This window comes from Schistocerca americana, chromosome X (assembly GCF_021461395.2).
Source record: "Schistocerca americana isolate TAMUIC-IGC-003095 chromosome X, iqSchAmer2.1, whole genome shotgun sequence".
NCBI classification, from domain to species: Eukaryota; Metazoa; Arthropoda; class Insecta; order Orthoptera; family Acrididae; genus Schistocerca; species Schistocerca americana.
Genome location: NC_060130.1, coordinates 685,290,236 through 685,306,996, shown reverse-complemented (window position 1 = coordinate 685,306,996; position 16,761 = coordinate 685,290,236). Strand labels below are relative to the sequence as shown.

Here is a 16,761-nt window from a genome sequence, read left to right as displayed (position 1 = left end):
GGTATTATTTGTGTGTGCTTCTCATGTTTTTGTAACTGCATAATATTTGGTTCACTTGACTTTCTAGGAGGAATATTGCTTTCGTGTCACCTGAATTTTTATTGGCTGCTTGCGGGTCTGCTTGATATGAGAAATGAGCTCTGTATACTCGCTTTAAGCTCGCCATCGGGTCCTGTTCCTGTGTCATATCCGTATTCACCATATCTGTAGCCCGGAAGCTTCGGCAGGCTCCGCCGCTGCCCATTCATCTGAGAACTCTCCACTTGAAGTCTCTTGCCGGCTACAAGTGGTGTATACCAGCCGGGAAAGAAGAGCGAGGGCACGAGTTCGAAATATAACTCCTAGGACTGCATACGCAACCGTTGGGCATGACGATAATTATATGCCAGCAGTGAATGTTGTACTCTAAAATGACTGTTTCGCAGTGAATATTGTTCTGTTCTTACGGATAGGCAATGTTTAGAAGACTTACTATTTAATCTGTATTCGGACAACGTCTAACAATTACGTTGACATGCACACATTTTAGACATGTTTCGAAGTCAGTGACGACAGGACGCGAGGATGAAGGGTAATCTCTAAACGATGAGCAATTATTTTGATAAATTTACCGACGTATTTGAAAAAATTAAGGAAATAAACGGTAAGCCATACATCTTGCTATTAGTCTACAAATGTGAGTTACTATGACCAGAATAACACACCAAGAGCGCCATTTGATCGCAGGGGCATAAGTGGCTTTGTTGTGTGTCCTGTTTTCGTCTGACAGCACTCTTTGGCTCATGGTGGAGGTAGAATAAACAAGAATACAATAATTTTGTTTGCGTTGGACGAACTTCTTATATATCTGAAGAATGGGCTATAGCATTGAACATTTTTCTAGACTTCATTCCTCCTCGTCAGGACCATATTTGCTATTCAATACACTATATCACTTGATTTTCGACTTCGTTAGAGGCAGTGTGCCAGGATGCCTCTAAGTACTGACGTGAGGGCGACGCCTACGTATCTGACGTATGAAACCCTCAACACAAGATTCGTACTAGCGCCATTTGTAATTGCTAGTGACTACGTATTTGATTTAACGCCGTGAACTATCATCCTATTCGAATATTGTGCTTTCTTGTTGTTAGTTGTCTGACATGAGTTTCTACGTGTGATATTAGCCACATCTTTTCGAAAAGGCGTATTCTGAAGTACCATTTTTTGGACCACACGTTAGGAAGTGAGGTGCTGAGACAAAAAAAGTAATTCCCTGCTGAACTTTATTGCAAAATGCGGTGCATAACCCAACTTCAAGTAACATGGGCCGCCACTGCGATAAATCAGCTGTAATGTGTATGCAGAGGAATAAATTTCATCTACTTCAGCCCCATACGCAGCAGGGTTAGTCGAATTACCATCACTTCTGTTTCTTCCTCTGGATTGTTTTGGAGGTAAGCTGTTCCCCTGTATTGTGTCGTTGGGCGTACATCTAAAGCTGTCTACCACTTAAAATAGTAGTATCGCGTACATTGTCCACTGATCATTCACACACTTGCCATTAGTCCATTCGTGACGCACTCACTGCACGGTGGCGGGCCAATATTTCAGATGGCGCCGTTTCAGAAACTGACGTATTAGGGTGGTTAAGAACTGAATTGTGCAGAGTGTGTGGCGTGATTGTTGGAGATAGTATTATCAAATCTTAACTTCACTTCTGGTCCAACAATGTACTGCTGGGTTCGGTGAGTTAGACTGACTGTACTGCATGGTATTTTTCAGACGCAAACGAAGATGGCTACTATCGACGGGCGGCCGGCGCAGTACGGCATCTCGCTGAAGCAGCTGCGTGACCTGATGGAGCTGCGTGGCCGTGAGGGCATTGGCAAGGTCAACGAGCTCGGCGGGGTTCAAGAAATCTGCAGGAAGCTCTACACCTCTCCCAGCGAAGGTCACTTTACTCTAACCACATATATACTTCCTTAATAATGCCAGTGTTACTGGGTTGCAGGACATTCTCTGTCTCTCTCTCTCTCTCTCTCTCTCTCTCTCTCTCTCTCTGCCGCCCCTCCCCCCCTCCTCCTACCTGCTACCTGTACCTCTGCTTACCCACGCCTACGCACCGTCCATATAGAGGGATTGCTGGGTAGTTGACTGTACTAAAGAAAACAGAAAAGAATAGTAGTAACATCAATATTATTCATAGTTAAGACATGGGTAATACAGAACACTTGAAGGGACATAGTTCTGAAGAAATTTAAAGCGTTTTTGCACGATCCCTGATTGGTAATACATTCAGTTATGTTTACTACTCATTTTTAAGTTTTGAGTGATTATTCTGCAAGACTAAAGTTTCCCAAGAACAGCGTACCATACCATATAGGCTATGCACTTTCGTATAGTAAACACATGGTACTGTTTGTGTTACTTTAGCCTATAATGTTGAGACATAATATTTACTCCCTAAATTCTACCGCTTTGTTTCTAGTCTGTGTTACATCTGTCCAGCTTTCCTTTTCATTAAAAACTTAAGAAAGTTTCTGCTGGTCATAGGAATTGTCACAATACTGCTGCTGAATAGGGGAAGCTGTTTGTTTCGTTTCTTTGCAAATAATTTAAACTACTTCAGTCATGTTACTAATTAGTAATTGTTTTACAGGTCTCAGTGGATCAAAGGTAGACATTGAACACAGGCGAGAAACATTTGGTTCAAATGTGATACCGCCAAAACCACCTAAAACGTTTCTGCAGCTTGTTTGGGAAGCTCTTCAAGATGTCACTCTTATCATTTTGGAGGTTGCTGCTTTGGTATCACTTGGTCTTTCTTTTTATCAACCATCAGATGATGGATCTGGTAAGTGAATTTTCTGTAACTCTTAACACATGAAGCAGTTAACAGCTCCACAATGCATGCTTTCACATAGTTAATACCATGATGCCATTTTCTTTGTTACCCGTATCTGTCCCCATTCTCTGTTAAAGTAACTTGCCAATGAACGTCTGGAAAAACAGTAAGAATTTCCATGAAGTTTAAGGGTCTAACCACAATGTGAACCCAGAATACAACGAAATTTTAGGACAATGAAAGTGTTTAAAGGATGAAAATTTTGGTGTAAGAATAATCAGAATAGCTTTGATATAAACTTTATTATATCAACATTTATGCCAGTCAGTAATTTAAAATTTTTCCTGCCAGTCTATGTTTGAAGTCTATAGACTTATCAACTACTTTTCTTAGATGCTTAAAACTTTGTGCACACATTTATGACGTTGTTATCTAAAAAGTAGACTAAAATAAAGTGATTTTAATCAATAGTTTTTATACTATAAATACATAAATTAGACAGTCGAAATTACCTTAATTTTTTATAATTAATAAGGGTATATTTTTCCTCCTGGTGATTCTAAGCTGGTGTTTGTTGTCTACTTCTCTCCAAATGATAGCCTGAAATATCCCAAAAAATTTCAGACCTCTAGCTCAAATAGTTTTTTTCCTTGCGTATAAAATAAACATCAGAAAATTTGTTTCTTGGGAAGTTCAGTTTAAAGTACATTTCATCTGTTACTCACCTCTGTTGTTCTGAAAACCCTCCAGTTGCCTAATATTCTTGGTTTGTGTGTTCCTCATCTTCTATCTTCCTTTTCTTGCTCCTCTTTGCTATTCTGGCCTATTTAGTTGCCTCAAGAAGCCATTTTTTGCCTTTGGCAACTCTCAAGGAATCAATTATCATCTGTGCTTGTGTCATATTGAAACTAGGAGCTAGTCCCAACAACTGTAAAACATCACATCTGCTAAATGTTCAATCATTAAACCAAAATAACTGCATCTAATACACCTAATCTCATGGTATTGAAACCAACAAACACAGTTTCAGGCAGGCGTTCCCATATCACATGGTTGAAACATTATCATTTTGTGTCTTTCCATGTAAGCACCGTGACATCAGTTTAGTGTCACTTAGGTCCCTGTATGTGGGCTTAATTGCTTCCAATACCTCAAATGGCAGGGGGTGATGGTGTTCATAAGTCTCACCATTTACTGTTGCTTTTTTGCATCCATGCCAGGTGTCTACACCACTGTCACAGAGAGCATGCTGTGGATGGTCATCCGTAGAAGCCTTATGGAAACAGGGTAGCCCATACTGCTTTCTTCATGGCCTAAATATTGTCTCGATCCCTTTTTATGGCTAAACGATGATAGAGCTGCAGTTTGTCCACCTCTTCCTCTTTTGGACATGACCAACGCACTCTAAATTTTCAATTTTATGGTTCTTCCATAAGGCATCTCTCTTCAAAGTGGTAAAATAATAATGACACCATTTGACATCTGACCACAGTGGAAACACGGTTGTTGCTGCGTACCGATATATATTTAAATTTGTTTATAAAGATGTTCCCGGTGTCTGAATAGATTCATTTAACTACCATTTTGTTCACAAAACTCTAAATATTGATTTAAGACAGGAAAAAAAAATTGAATTTTTGAAGCAGATTCACTAGCAGTTGACCTTAATATTTCCTGTATGGAATGTCCTCAGTTGCTGGTAGTATCTTTCCTTTCCGATCTATAGTACCATTTTCTTAACAAATAACTCTGTTGTACATATAATGGGGGAGAGAGAACTAATGTTCAGAAAAACATTTCACATTATAGCACTTGAGTCTCTCCCCAAAATTCATTCCACAGTAGCAGATGTACATTTGTTTTGAACATTTGTTCTGCGTTTTGTCTGTTTTGCAACATATGCCACTACTTGTTTTGTATAGAGTGAAAGGACTTAATGCCAACGTACTTTCTAAATCTTTTTCTGTGTTGTTCTTACTGTGCATACATGTTGCTACCCATTATTTGAGATACTTTGTTAATGTCTACAATTGATCCTTGTTTACAATAACCCTGGTGGGCACTGACATGCAATGCAGTCTCTGCTTTTCAAATTGCACAAATTATGCCTCCGTCCATGCCTTCAGTGCATTTTTTTGCTGAATTGTTTGTGAGCAGTGAAATCCTACTGTGCAGTTACTTCCTATAGCACTCAGTTTTCCTTTTCAGCCAAGTGAAATATTTTTAAAATTAAAAAACAGTGATTAAGATAAAACATTTGGTGCTACCATTTCTTACTCATTTAGCTTAAAGTGTGATGGTTAATTGGTCAGATTATTTCAGTATCCATGAAATTCACGTAAACTGAAGCTCCATTGGTTTTTTATATATATATATATATATATATATATATATATATATATATATATAGTGTGTGTGTGTGTGTGTGTGTGTGTGTGTGTGTGTGTGGGTGTGTGTGTGGGGGGGGGGGGGGTGGTAGATTCGCAGTTAATGCCTCAAGTAAACATAGATTCCTTCTCCCCAATAGTCTGACTGTACATAATTCCATGTAAACTTTTTTTTTTTAAACAATTCTTTCATGCTTTAAGGCACACTTCTCATTGGGTAAAGGTCACCATTTTGAAATTAATATTGCTAATTAATGGTATTAATGTTACAGCACATTTTGATGAAGATGAAGCAAAACATGGCTGGATAGAGGGTTTGGCCATTCTCATCTCTGTAATAGTAGTGGTGATTGTGACAGCATTCAATGATTACACAAAAGAAAGACAGTTTCGGGGTCTACAAAGTAGAATTGAAGGTGAACACACATTTTCTGTGATAAGAGGTGGTGAAGTTAAGCAAATTTCTGTTGGTGATATAGTTGTAGGCGACATATGCCAGGTATGCTATGTAATTGATTTATTAGTTGTTGAGAACACTTTTTTCATATTACCTAGCTTTTTAAGCCTTAACATTACTTACTGTAAATCTGGATAAAATACTAGAACAAAAATGTTACCCAAAGTTGTAACTTTTAGGTAGACCTAAGCTGTTGTAATGAAGATTTGGAAGCAAATTTACCCGAGACATGAAAGATACTTCATTAAAAATTTTAGTTAAAAGCTAAGTACAGATGTGCCTATCTTGTTGACATTATATTAAAAAGGATTTACAGCTACTGTGTTGAGGAAACACAACCAACTTTTTATACTTGCAACTATAGTGCAACTGCTGCTGCCCCCCCTCCTCCTCCTCCTCCTCCTCCTCCTCCTCCTGCTGCTGCTGCTGCCAATCCACTCAGTTTAAATCCACCTGCTTGTCATTTGTGTTTGTTGCTCTGTTTTTCGTGAACTGCTGTAAATTGTTCACTTTCTTGTTTGCTGCTATCCCATATTGAATGTAAGACTTCTTATAACATCTGTATCATAATGAATGGGATATAAAATATGTGGGATGCCAGGTTAGATGTAAGAAGGGGAACTGACAGCCCTGATTTTGTCAGGATAAATAAATCAGTTAATAAAAATAGGAAAACTTCAGTGTTGGACCCACTGTAAAAAGTACAGTAGTAATCAACACAGTGGTTAGAACCTCTGTCCTCCATGAGTTATGGTGGAGGACATGAATATGAACCATCAGTTTAATGTGAAATGTGAGTGAAGCTGTAGTACAGTATTCTTTTTCTTTTACGAAGAGGTCAAAATAAAAATTTCAGCATCCACTGGTGCACTAGAAATTTTTAATAGTATGATGTGCTCAAAACAGTTAACAAAATTAGACAGCACACCGTTGCAATGTTGTCTCCTATTGAGGACTGCACCTGTAACTATAATGGCCATTGTTGTCTTTCCAAGGCTAAAATTCTTCTCATTTACTGGAGAAGAAAAGTTTCTTTAAGCAGTGTGTCATAATAATCCAATCTTGATTAATGATAACTTGGTTTTTTTATTAATTGCATGTAAAAAAATATTTTAATGATGACCCACATGAACAGCCAAGCGCAGTATCATCCCACTTCCAATTTTTGGGGAGGTGAGACTGCACTGGATCAAATCCGTCTCATAGATTAACGGTGAGGGCTGCTGAGCCAGACAGCCTGAATGCGGTTTGTAGGTGGTTTCCCATATCCGATATGGTACATACCAGGCTGCTTCCCACGCCTCATCTCAACTGCTCATGTAAGCAGATCCTGGATGGACTTCAGGCAGGGTGGGGACATGAAAAAAATGCCAAATTATCTGAAACTGTTGTAGATTACTGTTTAATTAAAAACCGTTTATGGTACTTCTCATTACATTAGATTTAGGACATGTAGGGCTAATGGAAAAATCAAAAAGTGTATCATTTTTAGGCTGAGTTATGAGGACCTGCGTTGCCTAAGCACTGGTCCCGGTCGTGGTGGTCGTGGTGGTCGTGGTGGTTGTGGTGGTGGTGGTGGTGGTGGTGGTGGTGGTGGTGAGGGGGCGGGGTGTGGCAGGCAGCAGGGAAATGATACACCACCTGCACTAATATCCCACTCAAAAGTGTGTAAACTTGAACATGAGATTTGCTGTAGACATGTACAGGTAGAATGATTGTGTCTGGAAGGTCATCTAGCCCCCAACACTCACTCACTAATGTTGACAAAATATATGTATATAGTGATGCTGACCTCATATAGTAACAAGAAAAGGCAAGAAAGAAAAATAAATTGAATAATGGATCTTCTTTATATAAAACTATGTTGTCTTATCATCACCTGGAACATAGTCATTCACACTAGCACTCTGGAAGCAATGCAGTTTCACTTTTTCTCTGGGAGTCATGAGCCCTGTGGGAGGGGAAGTGATAGATTGCACAGTTTAAGATGTGTTGTCCACTGCATCATGCAGCATGCAGTGGACCAAAGTTGATACTATCAGTGATAGTGGTGTCAAAATTTAAAGACAGCTGTTGCAATTCAATTTGTAGTAAGTAAACATGATAGTGCCAACTTGGAGACACATACACCCAAGGAAAAATGTCAGGAATACTAATGCAGTATGTTTCATGAAGAATGATAACTGTGAACATAATTATAAATAATTAAACTTTTTGCAAATGAAAAAATGCAATGATTTATATGTAACCACAAAGTTAATGAGTAAGCTAATCATTGGTTTTGCGATGCAGTGATGAAGTGCTATGCGAAAGTGAGAAACAAATATATAGTGGAAAAAGATGAAATTGGTGCAGAATAGTTTCCTGTTTGTCCACTAATTATCTGTTTGCTTTTCTGTGCGTAAGATCCTCAATGCTCGAAGGACAGTTTTCTTCCACTTTCAAGATACAGTCATTAATAAAGTAGTCTTTCGAAAATTAGTTCAAATTGACACCACTCTCGAAAGAAATTTTATAACTGATGCTCAAAGGAAAGTGTATTCCCAGATTATCTACTTCCTGCAAGTATTGGGATATCTTAACAAAATTAGTCAGTCACCAAAGCTTACCAAACTAAAATTGCAATTGCTGTGAAGCTGTTCCATGCTATAGTCATATTACAAAAATTACCTATTATTACTGTAAATTAAGTGGTATCTTTCTTTCTTTGATAGACAGGTTTTGTCTTTTACTCACCATTAAAGTGTTTTTCATAGTGTCCTATGTGATTCATGGTGTAATCTCACTGCAAATCGAATTTTTTGGTATGTTGTTGTATTTGCTAGATGTTTCACACAACCACATAACCACATATTGTAAATGGATTCAGATCCTTGCATATCACATTAAAAACAATTACCATTGAAGGTCTGCTATTGGAGCAACTTGATTTTTCTGCCATCTCATAGTGGGCTTGTAACTGGGACTCCCTAGACTTCCTGTTACTCTAATCCATCACTCTGTGTGCATTGGACTGCTCTGTACTCCCAATCGGCTACACCGAACGGCCTGATGTAAGATGAGTTTTGTCATTGTTGTGCCAGTCAGTACATGCTATTGTATGTGCTAAAAGTGATGATTATTAAAACTCTTGCACTTCATTTTTTCTTTTTTTTTCTTTGACACATTTTCTAACACTTCACATTATTAAATGGTGCAGTTATTACATCCCACATTCGTAATTCACATGTGTGTATCATGTTAATATCAGTTTGAGTAAACAGCATATATTCCACTGATCATTCCACATTACTGGTGAAAAATCTCTCTCTCTCTCTCTCTCTCTCTCTCTCTCTCACACACACACACACACACACACACACACACACACACACACACACACACACACACACACACGACTTACTAATGTTCATATAAAACAGTGACCTAAAAACAAAAATTGATACTACTGTAACAGACATGGTGTGTTCTGTACAGAATTGTAGGGTTTCCATGGTTTTTGTGTGGATACTAAATCAGAATAACGATACTGTCTGTTCACTGCCTGTCTCATCTGTTCTCATCATATAGTTTAATTTTGTGGAGGGTTTTCTTTAAGGCAAACAAAGTTTAATTCAATTTGATTTATGCTTTATTGACGCAAGTACTCATTTGAAACACATCAGTAACAGCAGACTATTCCCTCTTCTACGAAATTCTCTTTTTCTATTCATTCTTTGATCCTGTTGGGCATAAGGATAAACTGTTATGAATTATCAGGACATTTCTTATACCAACATAATCTGTGTGAGAGACCAAAAAATTTGTCATTTAAATGTTAAAATAAACTGGAACACAACCTAAAATTAAAGTCAGAGAGCAGTTTCCAACCCAGAATGTAGTGTGTTCGAGAAAATTAATATGAGCCACCAGTGGTGGCATATGTCTTGTCAATTGCATTTGATAGTTACAGTTGAAACCAACAATTTCAAAAATGTTTAAATTTACAGGTGAAATATGGGGATCTCCTTCCAGCAGATGGTATTCTTATACAGAGCAATGACCTTAAGGTCGATGAATCTTCGTTAACGGGAGAATCAGATCATGTGAAAAAGGGCGAGTCATTTGATCCCATGGTATTATCAGGTGAGACATGAACAGTATACTTTGAATGGTGGTGAAACTGTAATACAATACTTCTTCTTAAAGGAAAATATAAGTTGTGTTCTTGGTGCTAATTGGAAATGGAGGTGCTGTATTTGTTGCAGTAGAGAAACTCGTATACCTAAAGACAAATGGAATATGCATGAAAGATCATTCGGGCAATACCTAGTATTGAAGGTGGACAAAAGCATAGAATTGTCCACTTATCGACCATCAGAATTACCTCAGAGGTGTACAGAAAGTTTTAGAGAGAACTTCAGTTAGTTAATACACACACTCCCCAATCATGCCTTTATTGTAGGTTGAAACTTCTAATGTCCAACAGTTGATACGGATAGTTTTTTTAAATGGTAGTTGTGACAATATATCCTGGGAAATACATGGTGTAGAACTCTGCTTCCGCTATTTGCCAATAGGTGGCGACAAAGATAAATAGCAGTCAAAAGAAACAGATCGCATACATCAGGCAGTTAGCTTGGACCTCAGTCAACAAAACCTCATTCAAACATTAGTCGGTTTGTGTCTGCATCATAAAGTTGTTTGTGATTGAAAATGTCAGTTTACGAGCCTAATTCTCATCATTTGCGGGAGGTGTTACTGTTTCGTTTCAGTATGAAGAAAACAGTGGTTGAGTCTCATCAAATGCTCTCAAGTATGTATGGTAAGGATGAAGGATGCTATTAGTGAAAGAACGTGTCATGAGTGGTTTCAACGCTTCTAGAACAGTGATTTTAACGTCGTGGAAGAGAGAATGTTTTCGAAGATGCAGAATTGGAGACATTGTTGAGTGAAGACTCATGTCAGACTCAAGTAGAATTGGCATGAGCAGTAGGAGTGACACAGCAAGCCATTTCAAAACGTCTCAAGGCCATGAGCGTGATTCAGAAAGAAGGAACTTGGGTCCCATGTGAGCTGAAACTGAGACGTTTAATGGCGTTTGTGTGTTTGTGAATAGTTGCTTCAGAAGCAAAAACGGAAGGGATTTCTGCATCGCATTGTGACCGGGGACAAAAAATGGGTTCATTATGATAACCCTAAATGCAAAAAATCATGGGGATATCCCCACCATGCTTCCATGTCGACTGCCAAACTGAATATTTATGGCTCCAAGATCATGCTCTGCATTTGGTGATACCAGCTCGGTGTCATGTACTATGAGGTGTTAAAACCAAGTGAAACAATCACAATTGCTCATTATCAAATACAGTTAATGTGTTTGAGTAGAGCATGAAAAGACAAACGGCCACAATACAGCGAGAGGCATGCTAAAGTGATGTTGCTGCGCTACATCGCTCTATCCCACATTGCAAAAGAGGTCAACACATACTTGGAAATGTTAAAATGGGAAATCCTACCCCACCCTCCATATTCTCCAGACATTGCTCACTCTATCACCTGTTTAGACCAATGGCGCATGACCTGGCTGACCAACACTTACGATCTCATGCAGAAGTCACAAATTGGATCGATTCATGGATCGCTTCAAAAGATCAACAATTTTTTCGATGCAGGATTTGTACACTGCCCAAAAGATGGGAGAAAGTAGTGGCCAGCGATGGAAAATACTTTGAATGATACATGTGTAACCAGTTAGTTTCATTAAAGCATCAAATGTTGGGGAAAAAATGGCGGAAGCAAAGTTGTACACCTTGTAGTACTAATTGTCTTTCCTGAAACACTATTTACAACTGAAGTACTTTGACTCCAGTGCTTAAAACAGAATAAAAATTGTTACCAAATACAGGTTTGTTCATTTTGCTACCCATGAAGGTTATTTATCAGTAAAACTTTGCTTCTGGCTACAATCAATGTGTGTAAGTTAACAACTTTAATAAATACAGAAGCAAAAGTTGTTGAAGAAACAGTACTTTGTAATTGACAATCATGACAAACTGACTCATAAGTTAGAAATGTGGTACTACTAAGTGAAAATATAACCGTTGAGTGAAACAATATATATTAAACCATGCCGTATTTTTAGTCTTAATTTCCCAAATTAAAGTTGTTGTTGTCTTACATTCTTAAGTAATAAGTCAGCTACACTTTCAGTGCGTAGTACAACACACACCTCTGAATTTTAAAATCATTCAGGTTTTGTTTTAGCTATTTGAGATAGGGTACTTCACTTAGAACAAATAATTTAGAGTCCCAGCCATGACTGAAACACGTTAATCTAGTGGCAACAGATCGAACCAATCTCTTTAGAGGGTTTCTATTTAGAAACACGGCTCATTGACAATGACGCAGTAGGAGCAACAATAATTACTAAAGTAAAAGGACAACTAGAACAAGTAGAAAGAGTATGTTGAGCAAGCTAGACAAAGATGCAGTACTGCTGTATCTCAATAAGGAACAGTGAACATTCAGATTGGGCAAGTGCATGTAGAGGATATGTGGCTCTTGTTCAAAAGGGATTCTCCACGGTACACAGTATTGGTAAAGAAACTTACAGAACAGTAGTAACTACTGCACAAAAGTTATGAAGCAAAGTGTACAACTTTAGATTGGTGCTGAAAGAAATGTCTCCGATCATCAAAAGGGGGCAACGCATGAGGCCTTAATTCACTACTTTAGGTGATTACTATCGGATATCTTGGTAAACCCAAATAAATTATGGTCATCTGTTAAAGCTGTCAGTGGCACCAGAGTTGATTTGAAGATGCATGGGTGGCAAAGGAATAGAAATTAGGGGTAGTAAAGCAAAAACAGATATGCTATACTCATTTCTGATGGCAGTCCTTTGCGAAGTAGGAGCTGGGAGTACTGCCCCAGTGCAATCTGCACATCACTGTAAAATGAATGACAGCTACCATAGAGTTAGTAGCATTAAGGAACTTCAAGTTTATGAAGGTTCCTCCCATTTTGAAGTGTGTGTATTTGTGTTTACTGAAACTTGGCAGATAGCTGAAATCAATTTGCTGCCATAAGCAGTGCTGCATAGTAAGAAGGCACTGAGTAGGAAGCTTGTGCCCATGGAGGCAGTGGTAATGTCTGGATCAAATGGCACAGTGGTGAATCAAGAGTGTGGAGAGAGGAACTCGAGCATTAAGAATGAATCTTGTGTGACAGTAAATACATAGGGAACCACAAGTGTTGTATGAAAATCCTATGTGCCGATTAAATGAGATAATCCATGAAAGGGTCTGCTTAACCAGCACAGTCTCTAGTGGGAAGGCTCGACTAATATGCTACACATCACCTACACCACCTTCTACGTAATCACAGTTGAACTGAGAAACTTCTATGGATGTTTAGTACCACGAGGGGATTTTGCAAGTTGCTGTCAGGTTCTGTACAGAATATTCAGTTGACTTAGCCTTTCGTAATCCTATTTACTGCAGATCCTAGAAAAAAAAGAGAGAAGTGGCTACATGGCTACAGGTTAGAATTGAGTAGACCTATGTACAAGAAGGGTAGCAGAAGTGATCCACAAAGCTACTGTCCAGTATTTTTTGAGGTCCATCAGTTACAGATACTCAGAATGTATTCAGAGCTCAAATATAATGAGCTGTCTCAAACAGAATGGCCACCATGATGCTAACCAGCATGGATTATGAAAATATTGGTCATAGCAAACCCCTTTCTCATGTGATCCCCTTTCTCATGTGACATACTGAAAGGCATGGTTTAATGCTATCAGATGGGTGCAGTATTTCTTGATTTCCGTAAAGCATTGTACTTAGTACCACAGTAACATTTATTAATGAAAGCACAATCATATGGAGTACTAAATAAAATTTGTGCTTGGATTTAAGCTCTCTCGGTAAGAAGGACGCAGTGTGTTATCTCGAATGGAGAAATATCGACTGGAGGAGAAATTACTTCAGGTATGCCCCAAGGAAAAATGTTGACACCTTTACTTTTGATGTCATTTTTAATGATGTGGCAAGCAGTGTTAATAGTAACCTCAGAATTTTTGTCAATTATGCAGTTACAATGAAGTACTGTCCAAACAAGCTGCATGAATATCCTGTCAAATCTTGATAAGATATTGAAGCAGTGCAGAAATTTGGAGCTTGCTGTAAATGTTCAGAAATGTAAAATGATGCACTTCACAAAATTCAGAAAACAATATTGTATGACTACAATATCAGTGAGTCATAAATGGAATCCATCAACCCCGACAAATATCTAGGTGTAACAGTGTGGGTGGGTGGGTGGATATGATGTGAAGAGATCACATAGGCTCAAATGTAGGCAAAACAGGTCACAGAGGTCAGTTGACTGGTAGGATACTGAAAAATCTTAGAGAGATTGCGTACAAAATGGCAAAACACGGCACAAATTGTCACATACTTGTTTGACCTAAGCTTCACATAAATTCTGAAAAAAACTGAGCTGCCATGTGCTTATAAATCAACATCAGCTATCCCACAAGAGATTACTAAAAAAGCTTAAAGACACAATATTTAGTGAGGGATCTATTCAGAGTATACTACACACCTTAAGTGTCACTCCTGCTGGGCCTCTGACCACAAGATTAGTCTAATTACAGCACAGTGAGGTATTTAAGCAGTCATTTCTGTTGCATTTCATACACAGTTGAAATGGGAAGAAACACTATTATGCTGTATAACTATAAGAAGCATCTGTAATGCATTTTAGTGTTCAGATTGTGGATGTTGATAAAAACAGAGCTCAGTGATTTGTGATGCCATAAACTTGACTACATTCTTCCACACATCATTCTGCAAGATTCTCTTAAGAGGAGAAATGTAAATGAGTAAATCCTCAGGCACTCTAACAAATCCCCAGTCCTCAACAGCCCATCAATGTTGATGTTCACGTGTTGCCGTTGGACAACTTTCTGAATAAGAATGAAGATATCTTGTGTACAACTCTGTTCTAGATTTGCATCTGATGCAGTTCCCTCCAGTGAGTCCATTTAGAAAGGAGTTGGTTAAGAATAGTGTTAACATTCAGCAACAACTCTTGGTCTGTACTGTCGAGTCGTTTCACTCGAGAGTGGGGCCAATCCTTTGTCAGACTTAATGTCATGATTAATTGGCTCATTGCAGTTTTGACAGGAATTTCTTGTAAATCAGGTTGTATTTCACTACCAGCAAACTCAACGAAGAAGAAGAAGAAGAAGAAGAAGAAGAAGAAGAAGAAGAAGAAGAAACTCCTGCGTTGTCTTTCATTTGAGTTGCCCAAAAGTCATCCATTCTCCTTTGCCACTTTTACAAAAGACATGTGACCCATGTTATACACAGAGACATGGAAGTCATTAGTGTTAAAATGTTACGCAGAAATTTTTCCCTGTTTAAGCATTTTTCTCATTTTTCCATTACTCCACTCCCAAACACTGCATGAAGCAATGTGCCATGCTGGTTAAGGCATGGAATGCATTCAGGAAGAGCATAGTTCAAATCTCCATAAAGTCATACCAATTTAGATTTTTTGTAATTCCTCTAAATTGATCAGTGCTTCCATCTACAGTCATTCTTCCCATATGTTGCATGAGAATGCAACAGGAAATTTGAGAAATGATAGTGTTACCAGAAGTACCCTCCACCACAATCGAAGGGGGCCTATAGAGTATAGGGAAGGTTTAAAAACAAATACTAGGATGGTTCCTTTGAAGAGAGCATTGTCAGTTTCCTTCCTCTAAATTTCCCAGTCCGAAGTTCAGCTCAGTTTTTAATTAACTCATAGCCAGAGGCAATTAAACTTTAAGCTCCCTTTCTCCCTATCCAAATACCACTCAGTTTTTGTGATACAACTGTTCAGTTGTTTTCATTCAGTAATATTCAGCACTTAGACGTACAGAAATTTGCAGGCAGTCATTGATGGTTATTTTCATGATAAACTGAAATCCTATTAAAATAAAGACACTGGTAGACTGCATCGACAAATGCAACAATTTTTTATTGTAAAGTAAGAACGTGTAACAACTATTGTCCCAAGGTGATCAGCATTATTTGACTGTGGAAGCAGTGATGGACTGTGGGGAAAATTTTTGTTAATTCACTCAGCTCTGCTAAAATCCACAATGAAAAACCATCAAGGCCATGCAATAGCTGAAGGAGTAAATTTCTGGGTAGACTCAGCTGTTGAAAACTTCATTCTCTATGGAACAACCATGACTAACCATTTTTTCAGGAGTCAGTGGTATATGCATCACTGTGTGCACCTGGGATGGGTGCAGATGAACATAACACCACATACAAAAATCATTATGATGAGCCCCCCCCCCCCCCTTCAGTTTGTCTGCTGTTTCAAAAATGTCTACTTCATATTATGTCGTATCATCAGGTTCAGAATAGAATCTACGTTGAACACACATGGTCATTTATAATCACTCATTGATTGGCTACTGTATCTGTTTGCATTTGAAGAATATAAGTAGTGTTTTATGTATGGTATAAAGAGCTTGGTGTGCAACTTATGCTGTTCTGTACTCCTGTTGGTAAGTATTAGTCGCTACCTCAAAGATAACAATGTTCCATTCTTTCCAGGAACTCATGTAATGGAAGGCAGTGGCAAGATGTTGGTAACTGCAGTTGGTGTAAACTCCCAAGCTGGTATAATTTTCACCCTTCTGGGAGCTGCTGTTGACCAACAGGAGGCAGAAATAAAGAAGAAGAAGAAAGGTGTGATTGTGTGACTATTGCAGTTTTAATTATTGTCAGTGTTGTTTTGCTGTGATCATGCATGTAATGCCTTTTTTAATGTGGGAGTTTAGAAGCATGGTTAAATGTTAACACCTGTTTTGTTTTTAAAACATTTGTGTAGGGTGCGTTTCATGTCATGTTTCTAGTGTCTTAAGTGTGACCACAAGTAAATTGAATTACTGTAAAATTTGATAAATTGTGTGGTGTTTGTGTGAGAGAAGCTTACAAGACAGCTCCTAAGTACCCCAATACAGACATTCCAGAAGAGATTTTCAGACAGTCTTTCAAAAATAGTTTTGAGAAGGGCATTTAAAAATGTCTTGTTAGCAGCAC

The 16,761-nt window shown here is 38.3% G+C and overlaps 1 protein-coding gene across 4 annotated transcripts in view; it reads left to right on the top strand.

Annotated features, from left to right (window-relative positions):
• Positions 1-16,761, top strand: part of LOC124555120 (plasma membrane calcium-transporting ATPase 2) — a 370,405-nt gene that overhangs the window by 241,036 nt on the left and 112,608 nt on the right. For all 4 annotated transcript variants that reach the window (XR_006968519.1, XM_047128924.1, XM_047128923.1 and 1 more), the window contains exons 5-9: positions 1,765-1,933; positions 2,642-2,836; positions 5,487-5,713; positions 9,661-9,796; positions 16,273-16,407. Coding sequence is in view for 3 of the 4 variants with exons in the window: in XM_047128924.1 (XP_046984880.1) it covers positions 1,777-1,933; positions 2,642-2,836; positions 5,487-5,713; positions 9,661-9,796; positions 16,273-16,407 (850 nt within the window). In the remaining variant the exon portion in view is untranslated. The remainder of the gene's footprint in view (positions 1-1,764; positions 1,934-2,641; positions 2,837-5,486; positions 5,714-9,660; positions 9,797-16,272; positions 16,408-16,761) is intronic.